Raw genomic sequence first — 19,066 nt, forward strand, 5'->3', positions numbered from 1 at the left:
GACCTTTTCTATGCTTTTATTTACGAAATGCTTATTGAACTGATACAAAGTTAGTGTCTGTCAGCAGGCTGGTGGAGGGAGTTAGTGTGTACCCCCCACGACAACCCCTCCCCACTGTGGGGGCTGAAGCCAGGAGTGGCTTCATCCTTCCCTCCACCTTGGCAGCAATGGGCTGGGAGAGACCCTGGGGCAGGGAGGGGGTTCCAGGGCAGCAGGAAGAAGGGAGAGATGGAAAGACCCAGGGCAGAGCCTGCTCCTCCTGGAGTAAGAGGCTTGTCCCAGGCGTCCTGGCAGGAGTTACGCTTCTCCCCGGAGGCAGTGGTTTGAACTGGGCGGCGGGGAGGATGAACTTCTCTGAGGCCCTCTCCCGCCTCCCCGGCCCAGGGTTGGGAGTGTCCTCTTTGGCTGCTTCTCAAGACAGGATCCTCTGTGACTTCTCTCGTCCCCTCCAGGGATGCTTGCTCCCACAGGTCTCAAAGGGCACTGCCCTCAGTCCTCAGAGTTAGGAGGCAGGGAGCCAAATCCAGTGGAGCCCAGTGTCTGGTGATCTCTCCTGGGTGGAGCCACAGCTACGTCCACACTTCTAGGGGCATCACACCCTCCTTGCTACCCAGAGGGGGCAGCAAAGACTCATCTTCCAGGAACTTGAGAGGGAAGTGGACCAGGTGTCCCTGGACCTGGGTGAGCTCAGACCGTGCCAAAGGAGGGCAGACCGTGGCTAGAGGCTCCACGGCCACATACTCCCGGAGTGCCCGCAGGGAACGTGTGGCGTTGGACGGCAGGCAGCGGAAGATCTGTGGATGGCGGACATGGAAGCCAATAGGGCTTAGGGAGACTCTGCCAAGAGTCCAAGCCCAACTGGGCTGGATGCCCTCACTCCCCATATCAATTCCCGTGACACTGACCTTGAGCCGCTGAATCCCTTAATATGCCCCCCAGACCCTCATCCCCCTTCTAAGAAGGGCTGTGTGGTGGGGCTTTTCTCCATCCCAGCCGGAACAGGATAAGCCAAGAATTTCCCATAGGCAGCCCCTCTCAGTGCCCACCTGCTCATAGATATTGGCATTGCTCTCCGCTGTGTCTTGCCACAACTGGAAGAAGACATCACAGATAGGGTCTCGGAGATCCAGGTCTGGCCGGGCAGCTGCCCCAAGAATCACACTACAGGAGAAAGGAGTCCCAGCGGGGCTAGATTAAGACCCTTAGAGAACTCGAATGCAGAAAAGTTGTGTTGTGCCTACCCAGGCCATTCAAAATAGATACAATGTGAAACAGTAAAGTAAGCCAAAAGAGTCCAACAGAGCTTTAATTTTTCTCAACTTTGGCAACTACTTTGATGCTTTAAAAAAATATATATATATACTAAATTATCTTTAAAATGCTTGTTTCTCATTTTTTGGTATCCCTACTTTGCTGGTACCCTAAACTGGGTTAGTCTTCCTACTGGGAAATCTAAGCAGTCCTCATACCTGCTCAAAAGGCAGGACTCCCCCACCCCCGACTTCCTCTCCCCACCTTATAGCACCCCACCCTGGCTCTACCTGAAGCAATGCTTCCGCAAACTCAGGGCAAACCTGCCCGCCTGATACTCCACGCCGTCCATGAGGGATGGCTCCATCTCTGTGTCCTCGATCAGCACGGCCAGCTCACTGTCCCGCTTCCCTAGCAAGCTCCGGTCATTGATGTTTGCAGAACCTGGGGTGGGTGTGGGACACACTGTGTCTGTCTGGATCCAGGGGGACCCCTCAACCCCATCACCTCTACCAGAGCACTGGCCTGTGGGCAACACACCTTCTTTGGTCTCCATTCCCAACTGGGCCTCAGCTGCAGTCTCGTCATCCCCTTTCATCCCATTGCCCCAGGCTACCTCTGCCCCACCCCTCCCCACCCTCCTCTTGCTGCCAGGGGCCCAGATCCAGCACTGACCAATGATGACTGTCCGGTCATCCGCAATGAGCATCTTGCTGTGGATATAGATGAGCTCTGAGACTGGGTGCCCGCACAGCTCTCCATGTGTACGAAGCCCACAGATGGATATATAGTCCCGCCATGCTGTCCCCACTGTGAGTAAGAGAGATGGGGGTGAGGGGAGTGAGGTGAGAGGTGCCCTCCGTGTGCAGATAGAGCCCTGTCCCACCTATCTCCTCAGTTCAGAAGCCCTGTAGAGCCTAGTCTATATAATTTTCCCTGTGGTGAAAGCCCACCAATGGTCTCAGGGCAATAGTCCCAGAGGCATGCAAGAATGACAGCCTCCTTCTCTCCACCCGTGGCCTCCAGCTCCCCAGTCTCCCCCTCTGCAGGGTTCCAGAGCTCATCCCCCAGCCCCCAGCACTCACTGGCTGCTTTGAGGCGATGTAGGATTGAATATTCCCCACGACACAGAGTCCTGAGGGAAAAGAACCAGTGAGGGAGGTGGAGGCTGGAGGAGGGAATGGGGATGTCAGGAGAGAGATAGATCTCACAAGTCCAGCAGGAAGGGATCAGGACAGAGTCAGGATGGGGACACGAGTGGGATGAGGCCACAGAGAGGCAGAGTCTGGCTGAGGGGGTCACCTGTAAGTGAAGTGCAGAATGGCCTGGATGGAGTTACCACCACCTGTGGAGATGTCACCCTCAAACCCGGGGAGCAGGGGCAAAAGCACGTAGACCCGGAAGCACTGCCCCTGTCTGAGGAGGGGGCAGAGTCAGAGGTGTGACCTGTCCCCAAAGCTCCACCCTCCAGATGGGTTTAAGCCATGCCCACAGTCCCCCCACCTCCTGCCAGTCCACCTTACTTGTGGGCCTTCAGGATTCTGTCCACAATCTCATCGCCCACTTTGTTCAGAACCGTCCGCCCATCTGAGCAGCTAATGAAGAACTGATTCTAGGGCAGGCACCAAAGAGAGACATCAGCAGCCTGGCCCTGGCCCCTGCCGCTGCTGCTGCCCTCAGGCTCCCAGCCATGTCCCTACCCCCAGGCTCCAGGGCCTGGCCCCAGGCTTCTGCATTTCTCCAGGCCCCACTATACCAGCCCTCAAGACTGATCCCACTGACTTCCTACATCTCTCTCCTGGGACATCCCTCCATGCCCTCCCCGCTCTCTACCCCGAGGCCGACCTCAATGTAGAGAAAGTGCTGGCTCTCCCTGATGGTGTGCAGGTAGGCATTGAGGATGGAGTTCTCCAAAGTCCCCGCTGACCAGCGGTCCACTGACCGCAAGACCTGGGGGATGGCGAATACGACGTGGTTTCAGACCCTGGGAGAGGAGGAGTCTGGGGGGCTCTCAGGTCAGGGAGAGTGGGCTGAGGTGGTGGCTGAAGGAAGTAGGGAGGTGGCAGGCTGAAGTGGGGAGCCTCACCTGCACAGTGGCGCACTGCATCCCCGGGAGCATGAAGGGGAGCTGGTTTGCAGTGCTGGTGGACTTGGGCAGCAGGTAGGGGTACATGGGTGTCTTGTACTTGGCCTTGGTAGTCTGAGGTGGAGGGATGGTAGAGTGAGTGGGAGGTGGCGCGCTGCCCCTGCCTCTTTCCCACCCTCCAGCCCCTACAGGAGGGGGTGAGCACCTTGGTGAAGTTCCAGCGCTGGATGAAGTGTCGGGCAAGGTCCCGGGCGGGTGGGCCGTGGATGACCACCCCAACGTCCCGCCATGGCATGCGGGGTGTGGTCTCCCTGTCAATGAAATCTGGGGGTCCCAGGAGAGTCGAGAGAGGTCAGGGATGGTCTCTTGGGAACACTTGGGACAGGGGGGAGGAGGAGCTGCCCAGAGGAAAGGCTGCATTATCCCGACCCAGCTCCTCCCATTCTCAGTCCCAGCCCCAACTTCTACCCCTGGTCCCAGCTCTCAGGGTCTTTGGAGGAGGGGGACCCTCACCCTCAAAAGGCCGGTCCAGTTGCACCCAGTCCTTAGTGATAAGATTGCTGTAGTCCTTGCCCAGCCAGAAGAGTTGGTTGTGAGAGAGGTCTGGGGTGTCTGAAGAGTCTGAGCACGGGGTGGGAGGCTGCAGGGGGAACACACCCCAGCCAGGGGCAAGGAGAGGTCATGGAGGCCATACAGAGCCAGGGCCAAAGAGAAGATAGGAACACTGAAAAAGTGTGAGACAGACACACAAGAGAGACACAGAGTAAGAATGAAACAGAGAGAGTTTGCTTCCCCAGCCCTCCCCTTCAGCTGCATTTGACATCCCTGGAGGAATAGATATGGGCTCAACACAAGGTTGCCATAAGGGAAGCCATATTGTAGAAAAGAAACCACACTGTAACTTTGAATGACCTTTGATTAACTAACCCAGCTGGATATGCACCTTCCAGGAGATAGACATGCTCTGTAGATTCCATGGCCCCTCCCAGCCGCTATAAGTAAATAACTTTGTTCTTTTGAGTTCCTTAGGAATGTGATGAGCCCCAGGCAGAGTCTATGCTGATAGTCATCATCAATGACAACCGAAAGATCAGGGTGTAGTGCTCCAGTCTCTGATGCATATCCAGTAAAACAAAAGATTATCAGAAACTTGGACCAAATGTCTGCCCCCCAGAGACCAGATGCCTCCCTCATCCAGAGACCAACCCTCTATATAACTGGCCTGTAGTCTTTGTTCTGTAAGATGGTCCCTTCTGACATTAGTCAGCCATCTTCCCCCTTGTTAGTGAGCTGTAATAAAACCCTTTCTCTCCTACCACCTTGCCTCTGGAATGCTGACATGTCTTGAGGTGGGCAGATGACCCCCTTTGGGTGGTAACAGAATGGGGGGTGGTGTTGTGGAAATGGGGAAGGGACTGAGTCATAGTATCTTCAAAGTGGGTTCTTGAGGTGCCAGAAAGGCCAAGGAACTCTGGCGTGGGTAGTGCTTGGAATGACTGGAGGGGGAAGGCTGGAGCTGGGAAGAGGTGTGGATTTGGGTTAGCTGAGTTTGGGGGAACCAGGAAGGCCTTGGGGGATTACCTGTGGGGCAGCTGATCCAGAGGAGTCCCCAAGGTCAGTCAGTCGGTAGTGCAGGTCATCCCAGCGGCCATAGGCAAGGTCCAGCCCCCCCAAGAAGGCCACTACTTGGTCCACTACCAGGAGCTTCTCATGATGGGCCCACAGCGTCACCTGGTCTGGGTGGCGCATCACCTGGAGCAGGTATGGAGGAGTTTGTGAAGGTGGGCATAGATGAGTGAAGACAGGAGGTGTTGGGAGGGAGAATGGGAAGATAGAAGGATGAGACAGGATGACACGTTTGTTTAAGGAAAGAGAGGGTGGAGGGAATAGGCAAGTGTGGGGAGGAAGGCTGGAGTGTGGGAGGGGTCTCCGAGACCTGAGAGTCACCTTTACGTTGGGGTGCAGCAGCATCAGAACCCTCTTGCTATAGCCACTGTTGATGCCCAAGGCCAACTCCACTTCCTTAAACAGCAGTACGGACACACGGACACCCTCCTCCTGGTGGTGAGGGAATCAGATCCTAATGCTTCTCCCAGAACAGCCTCTTTCCACCCTTCCAAACCCTTCCCCATGCTTAGGATTCCTGTATGTCCCTCCACCCTGCCTGGAGAACCTCGATGTTCTGCCACTTACACCCTGCCTTGATGCTTACAGCAAACTTAGATTGAATGTCAACTACCTGCTCACCCTCTCATCCAACCGCACATCTATCCACCTACCTATCATTATCTATCCATCCATCTTCCCAACCATTTACTTATCTACCATCTATCATACGCCCATCTACCCACTCACCCTCCTATTGATCCACTTTTCCAACCTCATATCCTTCCATCCATCTCCCTTTCTTTTTTTTTCTTTTTTCTTTTCTTTTTTTTTTTTTTTTGAGGAGATTAGCCCTGAGCTAACTACTGACAATCCCCCTCTTTTTGCTGAGGAAGACTGGCCCTGAGCTAACATCCATGCCCATCTTCCTCTACTTTATAGGTAGGATGCCTACCACAGCATGGCTTTTGCCAAGTGCTGCCATGTCCGCACCTGGGATCCAAACTGGCGAACCCCAGGCCGCCGAGAAGCAGAACGTGTGAACCTAACCGCTGTGCCACCGGGCCAACCCTCTTTTTTTTTTTAATTCTTTTTTTATTAAAAAAAATTTTTTTTTGAGGAAGATTAGCCCTGAGCTAACATCTGCTGCCAATCTTCCTCTTTTTGCTGAGGAAGACTGACCCCTGAGCTAACATTCATGCCCATCGTCCTCTACTTTATATGTTGGATGCCTACCACAGCATGGCTTGACAAGCAGTGCCCTGGGGATCCGAACCGGCGAACCCTGGGCCGCCGAAGCAGAACGCGTGAACTTAACCACTGCACCACCAGGCCAGCCCCTATCCATCTCCCTTTCCATCATCTATCCATCCACTCACCCACTCACTCTCCATCATCCTCCTGTCCATTAACATCTATGGGTGCTCCCAACATGGCAGACACCGTGCCTCGTACTGGAACTACTGATGTTATCAGTCCAGTGGGAGAGATAGACATGTACATGCCCAGTTAACATAATAAGTTAGCTGGGAGAGAAGTCTATACTAGGCAGAAGACGAGCACGAAGAGGGAGGTGTCAGTTCTCCTTAAGGAAGAGGTAGAGGTTATGCTTGCTGGACACTGAGCCAGGATGGGCATGCTTCCTCCCCCTGAAGCCTCAGATTCCCTACCTTCCCCCATGCCGCAGTCCCTTCCAACCAACCTCCACCCACAGAGAACCCCACCCCAACTCCTCTGCAGCCTGACCACTCTCCTCACCGCCTTCTTCTTGAGCATAATGTCCAGTCTCCAGTCATCTGAATGGGCCGGACGCTTCAGGTACATCTCAGGACTCAACCTGGGATTCAGGGCAGGGGGTGAGGGCTAAGCTCCAGACAACCGGCCACTCCTCTCCTGCCACCCCCTCCTCTGACCCTCAGCTGATCTGCTACAGGCCCTGTCCTACCCCTTCTTGCTTGGGCTTTTCCCCGACTCACCACCAGTCTGTGATGAAAATCTCCTCTCGAGCTCGAAGAATGGCATCTGCCACAGCAGCAAAGTAACCTGCCCCATTCACGAACCTGAGGGGAGGCCAAGCCAAGGAGGTCAGGGGAGTCAGAAGCCAGAAAGTTCTGGAGAGTGAAGACCGGAGGACAGTCATGGGTCAGAGGTGACAACAGATCAAGAGTGATCAGAGAGGTCAGATGGTATTAGATATATCAAAGTGGGATAGATAAATTTGTCAGTATGAGCTAAATAAAATTAAAAATTACAAAAGACACAATAAACTAAAGAAAATGACTAAAGATTGGGAGGATTAATACATCATACATAAAGAGTGTCAACAAATCAATACGAAAGAGACATATAAGCCAACTGAAAAATGAGCAGAGAATCTGAAGCCTCAGATTAAGAACTGACAGTTTACAGAGTAAATCAATAGTTAACTATAGGGAAAGATGTTCAATTTCACTACTAAACAAGGAAATTTATACTAAAATGAAACAGTTTAATTCATTAGATTGGCAAAAATTAAAATCAGTGGTAACATTCAATATTAGCATATAGGGAAGTGAGCATTCTCACAGACTATAGGAATATACCTTGATTATTGCCTTTTTAGAGGACAATTTGGCAGTATCTATCAGAATATTAAATGCATATACCTCAATACCATTAAATGCACATAGTAAATCTAATCCTAGGAAAAGATCCTATTAAATGCTTAGGCAAAGATTATGTTCATCACAGCATCATTGATAAGAGTGAAAAATAGGAAATAATCTAAACGCCTAATCTCTAACACATTTATTAAGTGAAGGAATAAGTCACAGAAGAGAGTGCATGATCTTATTTATGTTGAATCAAAAAGCAACATACACGCAGAAGCATTTGAAAATATGCAGGAAAAGGTCTGGGAGGGTAAAGATCAAACTGTTGCCAGGGTTACTTCTGGGAGGAGAAATGGGATTGCTGGGAGGGAGGGTAGGGAAGAAGGGCTGGGGGAGAAAGGGTTGTGCAATGAGTGGGAACTTTAATTTTTTATTTAATTGTTTCCATATTGTTTGTCTTTTTAATAACTAACAGTCTAGTATGACAGTTCAGAGCAAGCTCTTGACCCAGCCTGCCTGGATGGGAATTCTTTCACTCTTTACAAGGTGTGTGACCCTGGGCAAGTTACCAACTTCTCAGTGCGTCAGTTCTCTCATCTGTAAAATGGAGATAGCCATACCCGCCCCATAAGCTTGCTGTGAGGATTCAATAAGTTAACACACGGAAAACACTTAGAACGGTTCCTGGCACACAGTAAGTGCTATGTAAGTATTAGCTATTATTAGTTCCCATGTTAAAAAAATAACTTGGGGCCGGCCCAGTGGCGCAGCGGTTAAGTGCGCACATTCCGCTTCTGCAGCTCGGGGTTCACCGGTTCGGATCCCGGGTGCAGACATGGCACCGCTTGGCACCCCATGCTGTGGCAGACGTCCCACATATAAAGTAGAGGAAGATGGGCACGGATGTTAGCTCAGGGCCAGTCTTCCTCAGAAAAAGAGGAGGATTGGCAGCAGTTAGCTCAGGGCTAATCTTCCTCAAAAAAAACCAAAAAACAAATAACCCAACACCACCTCTAAGAAAAATATTCCTTCCCTGATTCCCCCCTGCCTATGATGAAGGTCACCCTCCACAGCTCAGTGCTCAGGGCTCAGCAGGGGCGGCCCACTCCCAGACTCCTCTGGCTGCTCCTCGTCACGTGGCAACAACATTCGGTCCTGTGGTTCCCAAACACGCCAGGCTATTTCTAACTACTCTGCACTGACCGCCCTTCTCCATATTCTTTATCTTGCTAAGGCAACCTCAGGATTACTGCCTCTGGGAGTCAGTCCCGACATCCCCACGCGGGGGCAGATGCCCCTCCTCTGTGCTCAGTCCCCTGTATCTACCACCAGTCAGGAGAGCTCCCATTGTTTCATGATTGAATCACCTACTGGCTTGTGTCTTATTCCTGTCACTGGACCTGGCACTGTTTCATGATTGAATCACCTACTGGCTTGTGTCTTATTCCTGTCACTGGACCTGGCACATGGTAGATGCTTAGAAAATCTTTGTTGCATGAACTGATAAATCAGAGAGATTTGAGGAGATCATAGAGAACAGAGAGGGTCAGTGTGGTAAAAGAGGGTTCGAAATGTGACAGGAGGTCAGAGAGGTCAGGGGTCAAAGGAGATTACCAAGTCTGAGGGTTAGAAAGATCAGAGAGATCAGTGTAGTTAAAGAGGTCAGAGGGTTAAGGAGATTCAAGAAGTCAAAGGGGGAGGTTATTGAGGTCAGAAGGGGTCAGAGGACATAAAAGAGGATCAAGGACTCAGAGAACACCAAGGGGGTCATGAAGGCCACAGACAAGCTCAGAAGGGACATCAGTGTCTCACCACCGGGCCAAAGTCCCAGGCCGAGGAGGAGCATAGCTGTCATGCCGGTGCAGCTGTAGGAAGTCTCTGCCCGGGCCCTGGGCCAGCTCAGAGATCTCCTGGGCCCACCACCGCGCCTGCCGGTAGCTGCTGCACTTGAGAATCAGGGACCTGGACAGGAACAAGGAGATGGACCACAATCCTCCCCCTCCATTCCTCTAGTGCAGCTCAGAAACCTCCCTACTTTAGCTATCACCTCTTTCCCACTTCCTCCCTTAGTCCCTAATTCACGACTCCATGGGGACAGGGCATATTATCTGCGTTTTCACAGTTGGGTCCCAGGCACCTAGTATTGTGCCAGACACTCAGGTTTGCTGAAAGAATAAATGAATGGAGTTCCTTTTCTTTTACATCAAGAGTCCCTCCTCCAAGCTTATATTCAACCCCCTTTCTCTGAACCCAGACTCTAAGAGCAGTCTCAAGCATCTGGCTAGACTAGTTCCCTGGTTCCAAATCATGGCAGGCTTCAAGAGAGTGGCAATGCCTTCCTTTCTTCCCTGGTCTCTTCCACTCAACTCCACTCAGGGCCCTCAGCTGGCTCTTCACTCACTAGGTGCGGTCCACACCAGGGAGGCCTTACCTGTGGGAGGTGTCGATCCGGACCCCGTACCGTACCTCTGTGCTCCTTTTCCCCACCTGCACCTCGAAGCCAGGGTCGAAGAGCTGAACAAATGAGATGGTGCCGGTCTCGAGGCACATGTACAGCAGGAAGGAGTCCTTCACCACCAGCCACCTGGAGCAGAAGGGCTCCATCCGTTCCGCCCTGCCCTCGAGATCACCTTCCTCAACCCCACCCACTGCCCAGCTGCTGTACTCCAGGTCTCACCTCTTGGACCAGCGGTAACAAACTTGGTCCCGGCCACAGCAGGTGAGGCCAGGAACACGGTGGCCACCGGAGCGCTTCCGGATCACCCCCTCCCTGTGGGGAGAATCAGGAAGAGATGCTGGATGAGGAATGCAGACCCCAGCCCACCCTGCACTGCTTTCCCCATTCTTAGGCAGGGAGAGATCCAGACGTCTGCAGACGGCTGGGGGAGGAGTGTCAGATACTCACAGTCCTTTGCATCCAAGGTCCGGGATAAAGGACAGCTGACTGACTTCCAGGAACTCCGTCTGCAGAACAAGACAAAGGCTCAGAGGAGAGACTTTGGCTTTCAGCCCCTCAGACCCTGACCCTGATCCTTTACCCCTTGGGGGTCTGAATATCCTGCCCCACTTCCAAATACACAGGCACCCAGACCCTGGACCTTACCATGGCATGGTAGTTGCGGTAGAAAGACATGGTCAGGAGGCAGTTGAGGTAATTCTCCAGGTATTTCTAAAGTAGAGATGGGAGACAGGGAGAGATAGATGGGACCAGAGCCATTTGCACACCAAACGCCTTCCCAGAGGACCTGGGGTCCCGGACGCACCTGTTTGCTGGATGCATGTCTGGCAGAGCCTTCAGGACCTGCTCGGGGGAGAGAGGGCATCTCTCTGTTGGCTGCCTCTCGGGCTGGAGGATGGGCAATGGCAAAACTGTGGAAGGGATGGGGTGAGGGTCAAGAAAGATCTGGGGGGCCGAGTGCCTGGGTTCCTGAAGCACTGGAGATGGGGTCTTGGATGGGGGAGGAGGCCTAGAAGCTGGCAGAAAGAAGGCCCCCTACCTTGAGAATGGAGACAAGAAAAGAGGGGAGGCTGCCAAGGGTATTTTGGGCATGCAGCCCAGCCGAGATACTGGCACAGAACCATGAACAAGGAGAGCTGAGCAGGGAAGGTTTCCTGGTAACCGGGGTCAGGGCAGGGGGCCCAGTGGCCAGAGCTGGGGAAGGACGGCACCTGGGGAGAGAAGGTTGTGGCCTGGGGATGAGACACGCAGAAAGGAGTGATGGGGGTTGGGGCAGTGACAGCCCATGCTGCCACAGGGTGAGAGCCACCTGCTCTTCACAGGAAGCAGTCCGGTCCCCCTCACCGAGCCAGAGGGAGCAGACTCATCAAGACTTTGTGTCTCAGAAGGTCTCGATGCAGCTCCTGGAAATGACGGAATTTCTTCTTGGTTGTCCAGGTAAAGTTGCCATGAGTCAATTGGACAGAATACAGAGTGCAGGTTCCTACCTGGGAGTGTGAAGAACTGAATAGATGTCCCCTGATTGGGTCACAGCCCCTCCACTCTGGCCAGCCCTCCCATTACCCCCCTCCCTGGCACCAGCCCAGCCACCTTGGATCCACTGGTGTATCTTTCAGTGCCCACCACCCGGGCTGTGACAGGGACCCCAGCGGCAAACACCAAGGGGTGCGTTTTCAGAGGCTGGAGGTGGTAGATGGCCAGAAAGGGGTGCATCCGGTCAGCTGGAAGGAAAGAAAGTGGAAGAATGTAGACCTCAGGAGTTCTCAGCCCCCTGGTCCTCCTCTCCCTGAGGGCCGTCCTCCCTGTGTACCTGGGTCCTCTCCCTCCCTCAGAGTGTCCACTTCATCGGGCTCCATCTGTAACTGGCTGGAGTCCAGGTCGTCCCCAGAGGGGAAGAGGCTCACGGGGGTCGCCATCATCCTAGGATTATGGGGCGGCCTCAGGGAGGTGATCTGCCCTGCAGAACCCTGCCCTCCCTCCCACCCCTACGGCCCTCCATCTCCCACAAGTCCCCCTCTTCCCCACCCACCTGGACCCCGATGACTCCCAACCTCTCTCTCATTACGGCCCACCGGTCTGCAACGCCCCACCAACCCGCCTCTAACCTTCATCCCCTACCGCAATCCTTCATTCAGGATCCCTGAGCCCCGTCTCCCGTCCCTTAACTAGGGCGCCGAGGAAGACCCAGCCAGGCCCGGATGGTCCCGAACTGAGGCAGAGCAGAAGCCAGGGGAAGGGGTCCCGGGGGGTCGCAAGGGGACCGTAGCCGCCGGAGCTCAAGGCGGGCCCGGCTGGCCAGGAGAAGGGGTCCAGGCGGGAATGAGGAAGTTACGCGCTCCCCGCCCGGGAAGGAAAGCCCGAAATCTGAGCGTGCGGCTGAGTCAGGAGGCGCAGTCCAGGGCCACTCCCGTCCCCGCCCGATTCCCAGGGCCAGGACCTCCGCGGCGCCCCCTCCCCGGAACCCTCACCCGGGCAGCCCCAGCCGGAGCCGGCGCGGGTCCGCGAGCGGAGGCAGCAGAGCCGGGCCGCAGCCGGAGCCCACGCCCCAGCGGCCCGGGGCGGGGTCGGCACTCAGGGCCTGCCCTCGGGGGCGGGACGGCCCCCGACCTCACCTCCGCGGGATTCTCGTCTGTCCTGTCCCGCCCCCGCCGCCCTCGGCACGCCCCGCGTCCTGCGCGCAGCCCTTGGTTGGGGGTCCGCCCTGGCGCTCCGGGGCCCCGCGTCCGCTCGGTGCGACCGCTGGGCGCTGTCCGCGGTCTGTCGGTCTGTCCCGCGCGGTCGGTCCGAGAGCGCCCGGCCGCCGCCCTGTGGGCTCTCGACGCTGCGCACCTTCCTTCGCTCCGGAGCGGCCCCTGGGCCCTTTCCGGCCGCTGGTGCTGCCTGGGCCCCTGGCGGGACGCGCCTCAGCGGCAGGGCTCTGTGGGTGCCCCCTTCTCGGGCCGGCTGCGAATCACATGGGGCCTGGCCTAGATGTTTGCAGATGGAAGGAATGATGAAAGGCCCAAGGGATGGCAGCCACAAGTTCATTAATTACGCGAGCCTGCATTCTTCCATTCATTCACCATTTATAGCGCTCTTGCGTGCCAGACACTGAGCGTACAATAGTGCACAAGACGATGGTGGAACTGCTCTCCTGGAACTTACAGGCTAGGGGGAAACAGGAAAATTTTCAGATTCTAAAAGACAAAATGTTTCATTTTTTTTCTAAAACAGATTTCTTTATCTCTTCTTAGGATGGACATTAGGATTGTTTCCAGTTTTTGTCTACTGTGAATAAAGCTCCTGCAAACATTCCTGTATAAGTCTTGGTGTGGATATGTGTTTTAATTTCTTTTGGGTAGATAGCTAGGAGTGGAGTTGCTGGGTCATGTACTAAGTGTATTTCAACTTTATAAGAAACTGCCAAACTGTTTTCCAAAATGGTTGTTTCATTTTACGTTTCCAAAGTCAATGTATGGTAGTTCCAGTTTGTCCACAACATGGCTCACATTTGCTAGTCAATCTTTTTAATGTTGGTCATTCTAATAACTGTAAAATAGTAATTATATCATTGCAGTTCTATTTGCATTTCTCTGATGATTACTGATGTTGACCATGTTTCATGTGCTTATCAGCCATTTGTGTATCTTCTTTTGTAAAGTGTCTGTCTTTTGCTAACTTTTTAAAAACCATGTTGTCTGTCTTACTATTGAATTATAAGAGTTCTTTCTATATTTTGGATACAAATCCTTTATCAGATATACGTATTGCAAATATTTTCTCCCAGAATGTGGCTTGTCTTTTTAAAATAATGGTGCCTTTTGAAGAGCAAAAATTTTTGATTTGGATTAGTTTGTGGTAGATAGACTATTACTCAGCAATAAAAATTAATAAAGTGTAAAATGGTGCAGCCACCCTGGAAAACAGCTTCTCAAAATGTTAAATGTAGAGTTACCAGATGGCCCAGCAATTCCACATTTAAGTATATACCCAAAAGTGTTGAAAACATATGTCCACACAAAAGCTTGTACACAAATGTCCATAGTAGTAGTATTTGAATAGCCGAAAGGTAGACACAACCCAAATGTGCATCAACTGAAGGGATAAACAAAATGTGGTATATCCCTACAATGGAATATTATTCAGCCATAAAGTGGATTGATGTACTGATTACATGCTACAACATGGATGAACCTTGAAAACATTATGCTAAGTGAAAGAAGGCAGACACAAAGGACCACATATTGTATGATTCCAGTTATATGAAATGTCCAGAATAAATAAGTCAGTAGAGACAGAAAATTGATTAGTGGTTACCAGCAGCTGGGGAGAAGGAAGACAGGGAAGTGACTACTAATGGATACAAGGTTTCTTTTGAGGGTGATGAAAATGTTATAAAATTAACTGTGATGGTTGTACAGCTCTGTGAATAGAGTAAAAACCACTGAACCGTATACTTTAAAAAGGTGAATTTTGGGCTGGCCCAGTGGCGCAGCAATTAAGTTTGCACGTTCCACTTCAGCAGCCTGGGGTTCACCAGTTTAGATTGCGGGCGTGGACCTACGCACCACTTGTCCAGCCATGCTGTGGAAGGCATCCCACATATGAAATAGAGGAAAATGGGCACAGATGTTAGCTCAGGGCTAATCTTCCTCAAAAAAAAAAAGGTGAATTTTATGGTATGTGACTGTTTCAATAAAGCTGTTATTACAAAAAACACAAACAAATAAACTGTTAATACATATAACATGGGTGAATTTCAAAACCATTATGATTGGGGCCGGCCCTGTGGCTGAGTGTTTAAGTTCGCATGCTCTGCTTCGGCAGCCCACAGTTTCACTGGTTCGGATCCTGGGCGCAGACATGGCACTGCTTGTCAAGCCATGCCAAGGCAGTGTCCCACATGCCACAACTAGAAGGACCCACAGCTAAAAAATATACAACTATGTACTGGGGGGATTTGGGGAAAAAAGCCCTCCCACAAACCATTATGATAAAGGAAGCCAGACACAAAAGAGTGATACTATGACTCCATTTATATAAACTTCTGAAACAGGCCAAACCAATCTATTTTGATGGAAATCAGATCAGTAGTTGTCTGTGGCCAGGGATGGGGAAAGGATTGACTGTAAAGGGGCATACTAAGGGAACTTGGTGATAGAAATGTCCTATATCTGGATTGGACTGGTGATTCCATGGGTGTGTACACTTGTCAAAACAAAGAACTGTACATTAAGATGTGTGCAGTAAATTGTATGTAAATTTTTACTTCATTTACTTAATTTAAAACAAAAAACAGAATTCTGTCTGTCAGGCGGTACAGTGTAGTCAGCAGTGTTTCCCCACCTTTCCCACATCATGGCACCCTTAGGGAATGATAATACAGCATTTGCACAGCCTTAGTGGAGGGCATTTAGAGTCCTTGGCTAGGGTGCTCTAGACCCCCCCAGACCTGGGTGAAGGCATCAGTGCCTACCAGGGACATGTTTGGGAAGCTCAGGGTGGGAGCAAACAGAGTGAACCCTGGGATCAGACTGATGGGGGTGGGGCTGAATTCCTGCTCTACTGATAACCGCCTGTGTGACCTTGGGCAATTGACCTAAACTCTAAGTGCCTCTGATTACTCATCTGTAAAGTCAGGATAGTCATAACTCTTACCTCAAAGGATCATTGATGTCATTAAATGAGACAACATGTAAAACTGCCTAGAATCTACCTGGCATAGCATAATTAATTAATTACAACACTTTCCATAAAAGAGGACAAGAACTACTAGACCATTCAATGAGAACATAACATTTCTCTGACTAGTAAAGTTTCCTGTTCTAAAAAAATGGACTATTCTTGAAAATTTTTCATCCTGGGCATTCTAAATTCTCATTCTAAAATACAAATGACTCCGCAGCAGTGTCCAGGCTGGCTCCAAGTTGTCCGGCATTGCTGCAATGAATTTTCACTGCAACTGTCTGTGCCATGCCACCCCTCCCAGTCTCCTCCTGCTTCTCCGTGGGGATCAGAGAGAACCCCCCAAATTAAGGGGGCACAAAAGGATAGGTGTTGAATGGGGTATTCCTCCGCTACCTCGACCCTCCTCCCTCTTCTCCCCCTTCCATCTCCTGGCGCCTATAATCACCGCCTATAATCACCGGGCGGTCTGAGGCTAAGTGGTAGTTTTGTCCACAGTGAGGGGGCTTGGAAACCACACCCCTCCTCCTGAGGCCCTCCTGGCCACTCCCAGCATCCTGGTCTCCTCCATTGTTGAGATGGGTCTCAAGGGGGCATGGTGTTTCCCATGGTGTGGGTGCCGGAGACAGCGGGGGACTGAAAGAGGAGCAGGTATGGGGGGAAACTGAGGAAAAAGGGGGGCTGCCAGGCAGATAGACAAACTGCACTGGGAAGAAAGGTAAATGCTCAAATCAGTGAAGGGAAAAGGATAATCCGTCTCCCCACGTAGGAGGTGGATCTATCGCTTCCCCATAGGACTGGCTAAATACTTGGCAGGGCCCAGTGCAAAATGGAGAAGAGGGACTCCTTGTTAAAAAATTATTAACACTTTCAGGGGCTGGCCCTATGACCGAGTAGTTAAGTTTGCGTGCTCCGCTTTGGCAGTCCAGGATTTCGCCGTTTGGGATCCTGGGCATGGACACAGCACCGCTCATCAGGCCATGCTGAGGCCACGTCTCATGCCACGACCAGAGGCACTCACAACTAGAATATACAACTATGTACTAGGGGGCTTTGGGGAGTAGGGAAAAAAAAAGAAGAAGATTGGCAATAGATGTTAGCTCAGGTGCCAATCCTCAAAAAAAAAATTTAACACTTTCAAGATGGTGACAGCAGAGCATTACACCAAGCACGGGGAGCCCTTCTGAGTGTGGGGCCCTGTGCGGCTGCGCAGGGTCATAGGCCAGTGAAGCCAGCCCTGCCCTCTCAACACCCCCTCTCCCTATCCCTGCTGATGCCACTGACGCTCACCCCCCAGACCCTCAGGTGTCCTCCAGCCTCTTTCCTCCTCACTGGGTGGGGGTGTTGGGTGGGGAGGGAAGGGGGACTCTGACCCACAACTCCCTTCTTCCTCTTCCAATCTCCCTTTTAGGCCTAGCTCCAGCTGCCCCTCCAGATCCAGATCCCAGTCCAGCTATAGTCCCCATGGTGGCTGAGGGGGGCATACCCACCCCAGGGTCTGGTGCCTACTTCAGCAGGAAAGCCCGACTCTCCTTCCGCCACCAGTTGCATGACATGGCATCGGCCAATGACTCCACCATTTGAAGGGGACAAGCAGGGACTGAACTTCCGGGAAGCCTTGGAAACCTTCCTTCCCCCAACTTCTCACTGATCCCAGTGTCTGGCTCCCCCAGGTCCCTCATGACCTTCTTATTAAATATATTCAAAGTTGCCAAATGCTGTGCGTATGCGTGTGCGTGTTGGTGGGGGGAGTTGACGGGGGCCAAGGCACTGGGCTTGCTAACGGGGCTGAGGCGGGATGTGCAGCATGGGGTGGGAGTGAGGGCACAGCAGTGGTAAATATGATGCAGCTGATCTAATGCAGAGCGCCTGTGGCCAGCAGGAAGTAAGTTTGCTGAAATCAACCTTCAGAGTTGAGCGTGGCGATGGCAGTCTGGAGAGGCTGGGGACTAGGCAGGACAGCAGATGGGGCTAGGGAGCACATTCATTCAATAAATAGCAAGCGTCCACTGCCTGCCAGGCATTGAGGATATATCAGTGAACCAAACAGAAAGAATTCTCTCTCCTCACTGACCTTACTTTCTAGCAGGGGAAGTAGACAATAAATAAACAAATAAGCGTGACAGTACAAGATAACGATAAGTGCCACCAAGAGGAGAATTAAATAGGATAATGTGAGAGCAGGGTGGAGGAGGGTATCTCTTAAATTCCAAGTGATTAGGCCTTTCTGATGAGGTGACATTTGAGCTGAGCCCTGAATGATGTGTCAATGTAGGTTCACTGATGTTAACAAATGTCCCACTCTGGTGCAGGCTGTTGATGGTGGGAGAGACTATGCATATGTGGGGGCAGGAGGTATATGGGAAATCTCTGCACTTTCTGCTCAATTCTGTTGTGAACCTAAAACTCCTCAAAAAAAAATAGTTTATCTTTTTAACCAGGGAAGAGCAGTCCCAGGCAGAAAAAAACAGCAAGTGTTAAGTGTAAACCCCTTAGGTTCTAGAAAACAGAAAAAAAGCCAGTGACTGGAGTGTCGAGGTTGACGGGACCTGCTGGGTAAAGAGATAAATACCATTCTAGACGGAGACGATGTGATTTCACTTACATCTAAAGATCACTTTGGTTGCCGAATGGGGAGACTGCGGCAGAGCAAGTGTGGAAGCAGCAAGGCGTGTAGGGGGTTTGCCACCCGCCAGGCAAGAGATGATGGTGGCTTGGCAGAGGACAGTGCTGTGGAGAGGGTGAGAGGTCGATGGAGCCTAGATATGCATTTGCAGAGTTTTTAGGACTTACAGTTAGACTGAATGTGGAGTACGAGGGAAAGAGAGGAATCAAAGATGCCTTGAAAAAGGGAGGACCAGGAGAAAAGGTTTTGCAGGAAAACCAGAAGTTCTCTATTGGTTAGTTTTGAGGTACAATGCTTGGGGTCAGAGCTCCTTCTCTGCTCTTCTTCACTTAATCCAAGACCTCCCCACCTCCTTGGGAAGCCTCCCTCGTACCCTCCGAAATCCTCCAGGGCAGGATTATATTCTAGAACAAGGTTTCAAATGTGGTTTCTACAGTTCCCTGAGGCAGAGAGTGGAGAAAAGAAGACTGAGCAAGACTGAGAAGGTTGGTCACTGTTAATGAGCAATACTGAACTCGAGTGGGGACAGCCTTGAAGGGGCCAGAGCCCACTCTCAGTCTCCCATCCAAGGGGCTAAAGACTGACTTACCATCACACTCCCCAGGAGAATGGTGGCTTCCAGAGCTGGCCCAGAGTACTCCTATGGCTGCCCTCTCCTACCCAACATCCATCTTAAACTCCATTTGCAAACAAGGTCCACCTTTCTCCCAAAAGTCCAGGAAGTCACACTGCTGCTCCTGACAAGATGAGGCGACAGAGATGAGTGTGGAGAGAGGGGACCATGA

The 19,066-nt window shown here is 51.9% G+C and overlaps 2 protein-coding genes across 14 annotated transcripts; one reads left to right on the forward strand and one right to left on the reverse strand.

Annotated features, from left to right (window-relative positions):
• On the reverse strand, positions 1-12,922 carry PLD2 (phospholipase D2). Of its 13 annotated transcripts, none has more exons than XM_070561004.1 (26): positions 12,460-12,575; positions 11,802-11,911; positions 11,582-11,712; positions 11,336-11,474; positions 11,031-11,202; positions 10,797-10,902; positions 10,637-10,702; positions 10,439-10,497; positions 10,211-10,303; positions 9,965-10,117; positions 9,346-9,495; positions 6,919-7,002; positions 6,701-6,779; positions 5,285-5,395; positions 4,919-5,089; positions 3,851-3,977; positions 3,543-3,661; positions 3,338-3,451; positions 3,097-3,201; positions 2,775-2,863; positions 2,554-2,667; positions 2,337-2,386; positions 1,927-2,061; positions 1,542-1,695; positions 1,047-1,161; positions 1-794 (listed from the first exon to the last, which is right to left on the reverse strand). In XM_070561004.1, the coding sequence occupies exons 5-26, from the start codon at positions 11,081-11,083 to the stop codon at positions 570-572; spliced, it is 2,472 nt and encodes an 823-aa protein (XP_070417105.1). In that variant the 5' UTR covers positions 11,084-11,202; positions 11,336-11,474; positions 11,582-11,712; positions 11,802-11,911; positions 12,460-12,575; the 3' UTR covers positions 1-569. The 13 variants fall into 13 exon arrangements, with proteins under 13 accessions (XP_070417105.1, XP_070417103.1, XP_070417104.1 ...); XM_070561002.1 differs by having other exon boundaries at positions 11,336-11,478; positions 12,460-12,564; XM_070561003.1 differs by having other exon boundaries at positions 11,336-11,494; positions 12,460-12,531.
• Positions 12,923-16,233: 3,311 nt separating this feature from the next.
• Positions 16,234-17,371, forward strand: C10H17orf114 (chromosome 10 C17orf114 homolog). Its single transcript, XM_070561012.1, has 2 exons — positions 16,234-16,306; positions 17,067-17,371. The coding sequence occupies exons 1-2, from the start codon at positions 16,234-16,236 to the stop codon at positions 17,237-17,239; spliced, it is 246 nt and encodes an 81-aa protein (XP_070417113.1). The 3' UTR covers positions 17,240-17,371.
• Positions 17,372-19,066: the final 1,695 nt, after the last annotated feature.

The sequence above is a fragment of the Equus przewalskii genome, chromosome 10, assembly GCF_037783145.1.
Source record: "Equus przewalskii isolate Varuska chromosome 10, EquPr2, whole genome shotgun sequence".
Lineage (NCBI taxonomy): Eukaryota > Metazoa > Chordata > Mammalia > Perissodactyla > Equidae > Equus > Equus przewalskii.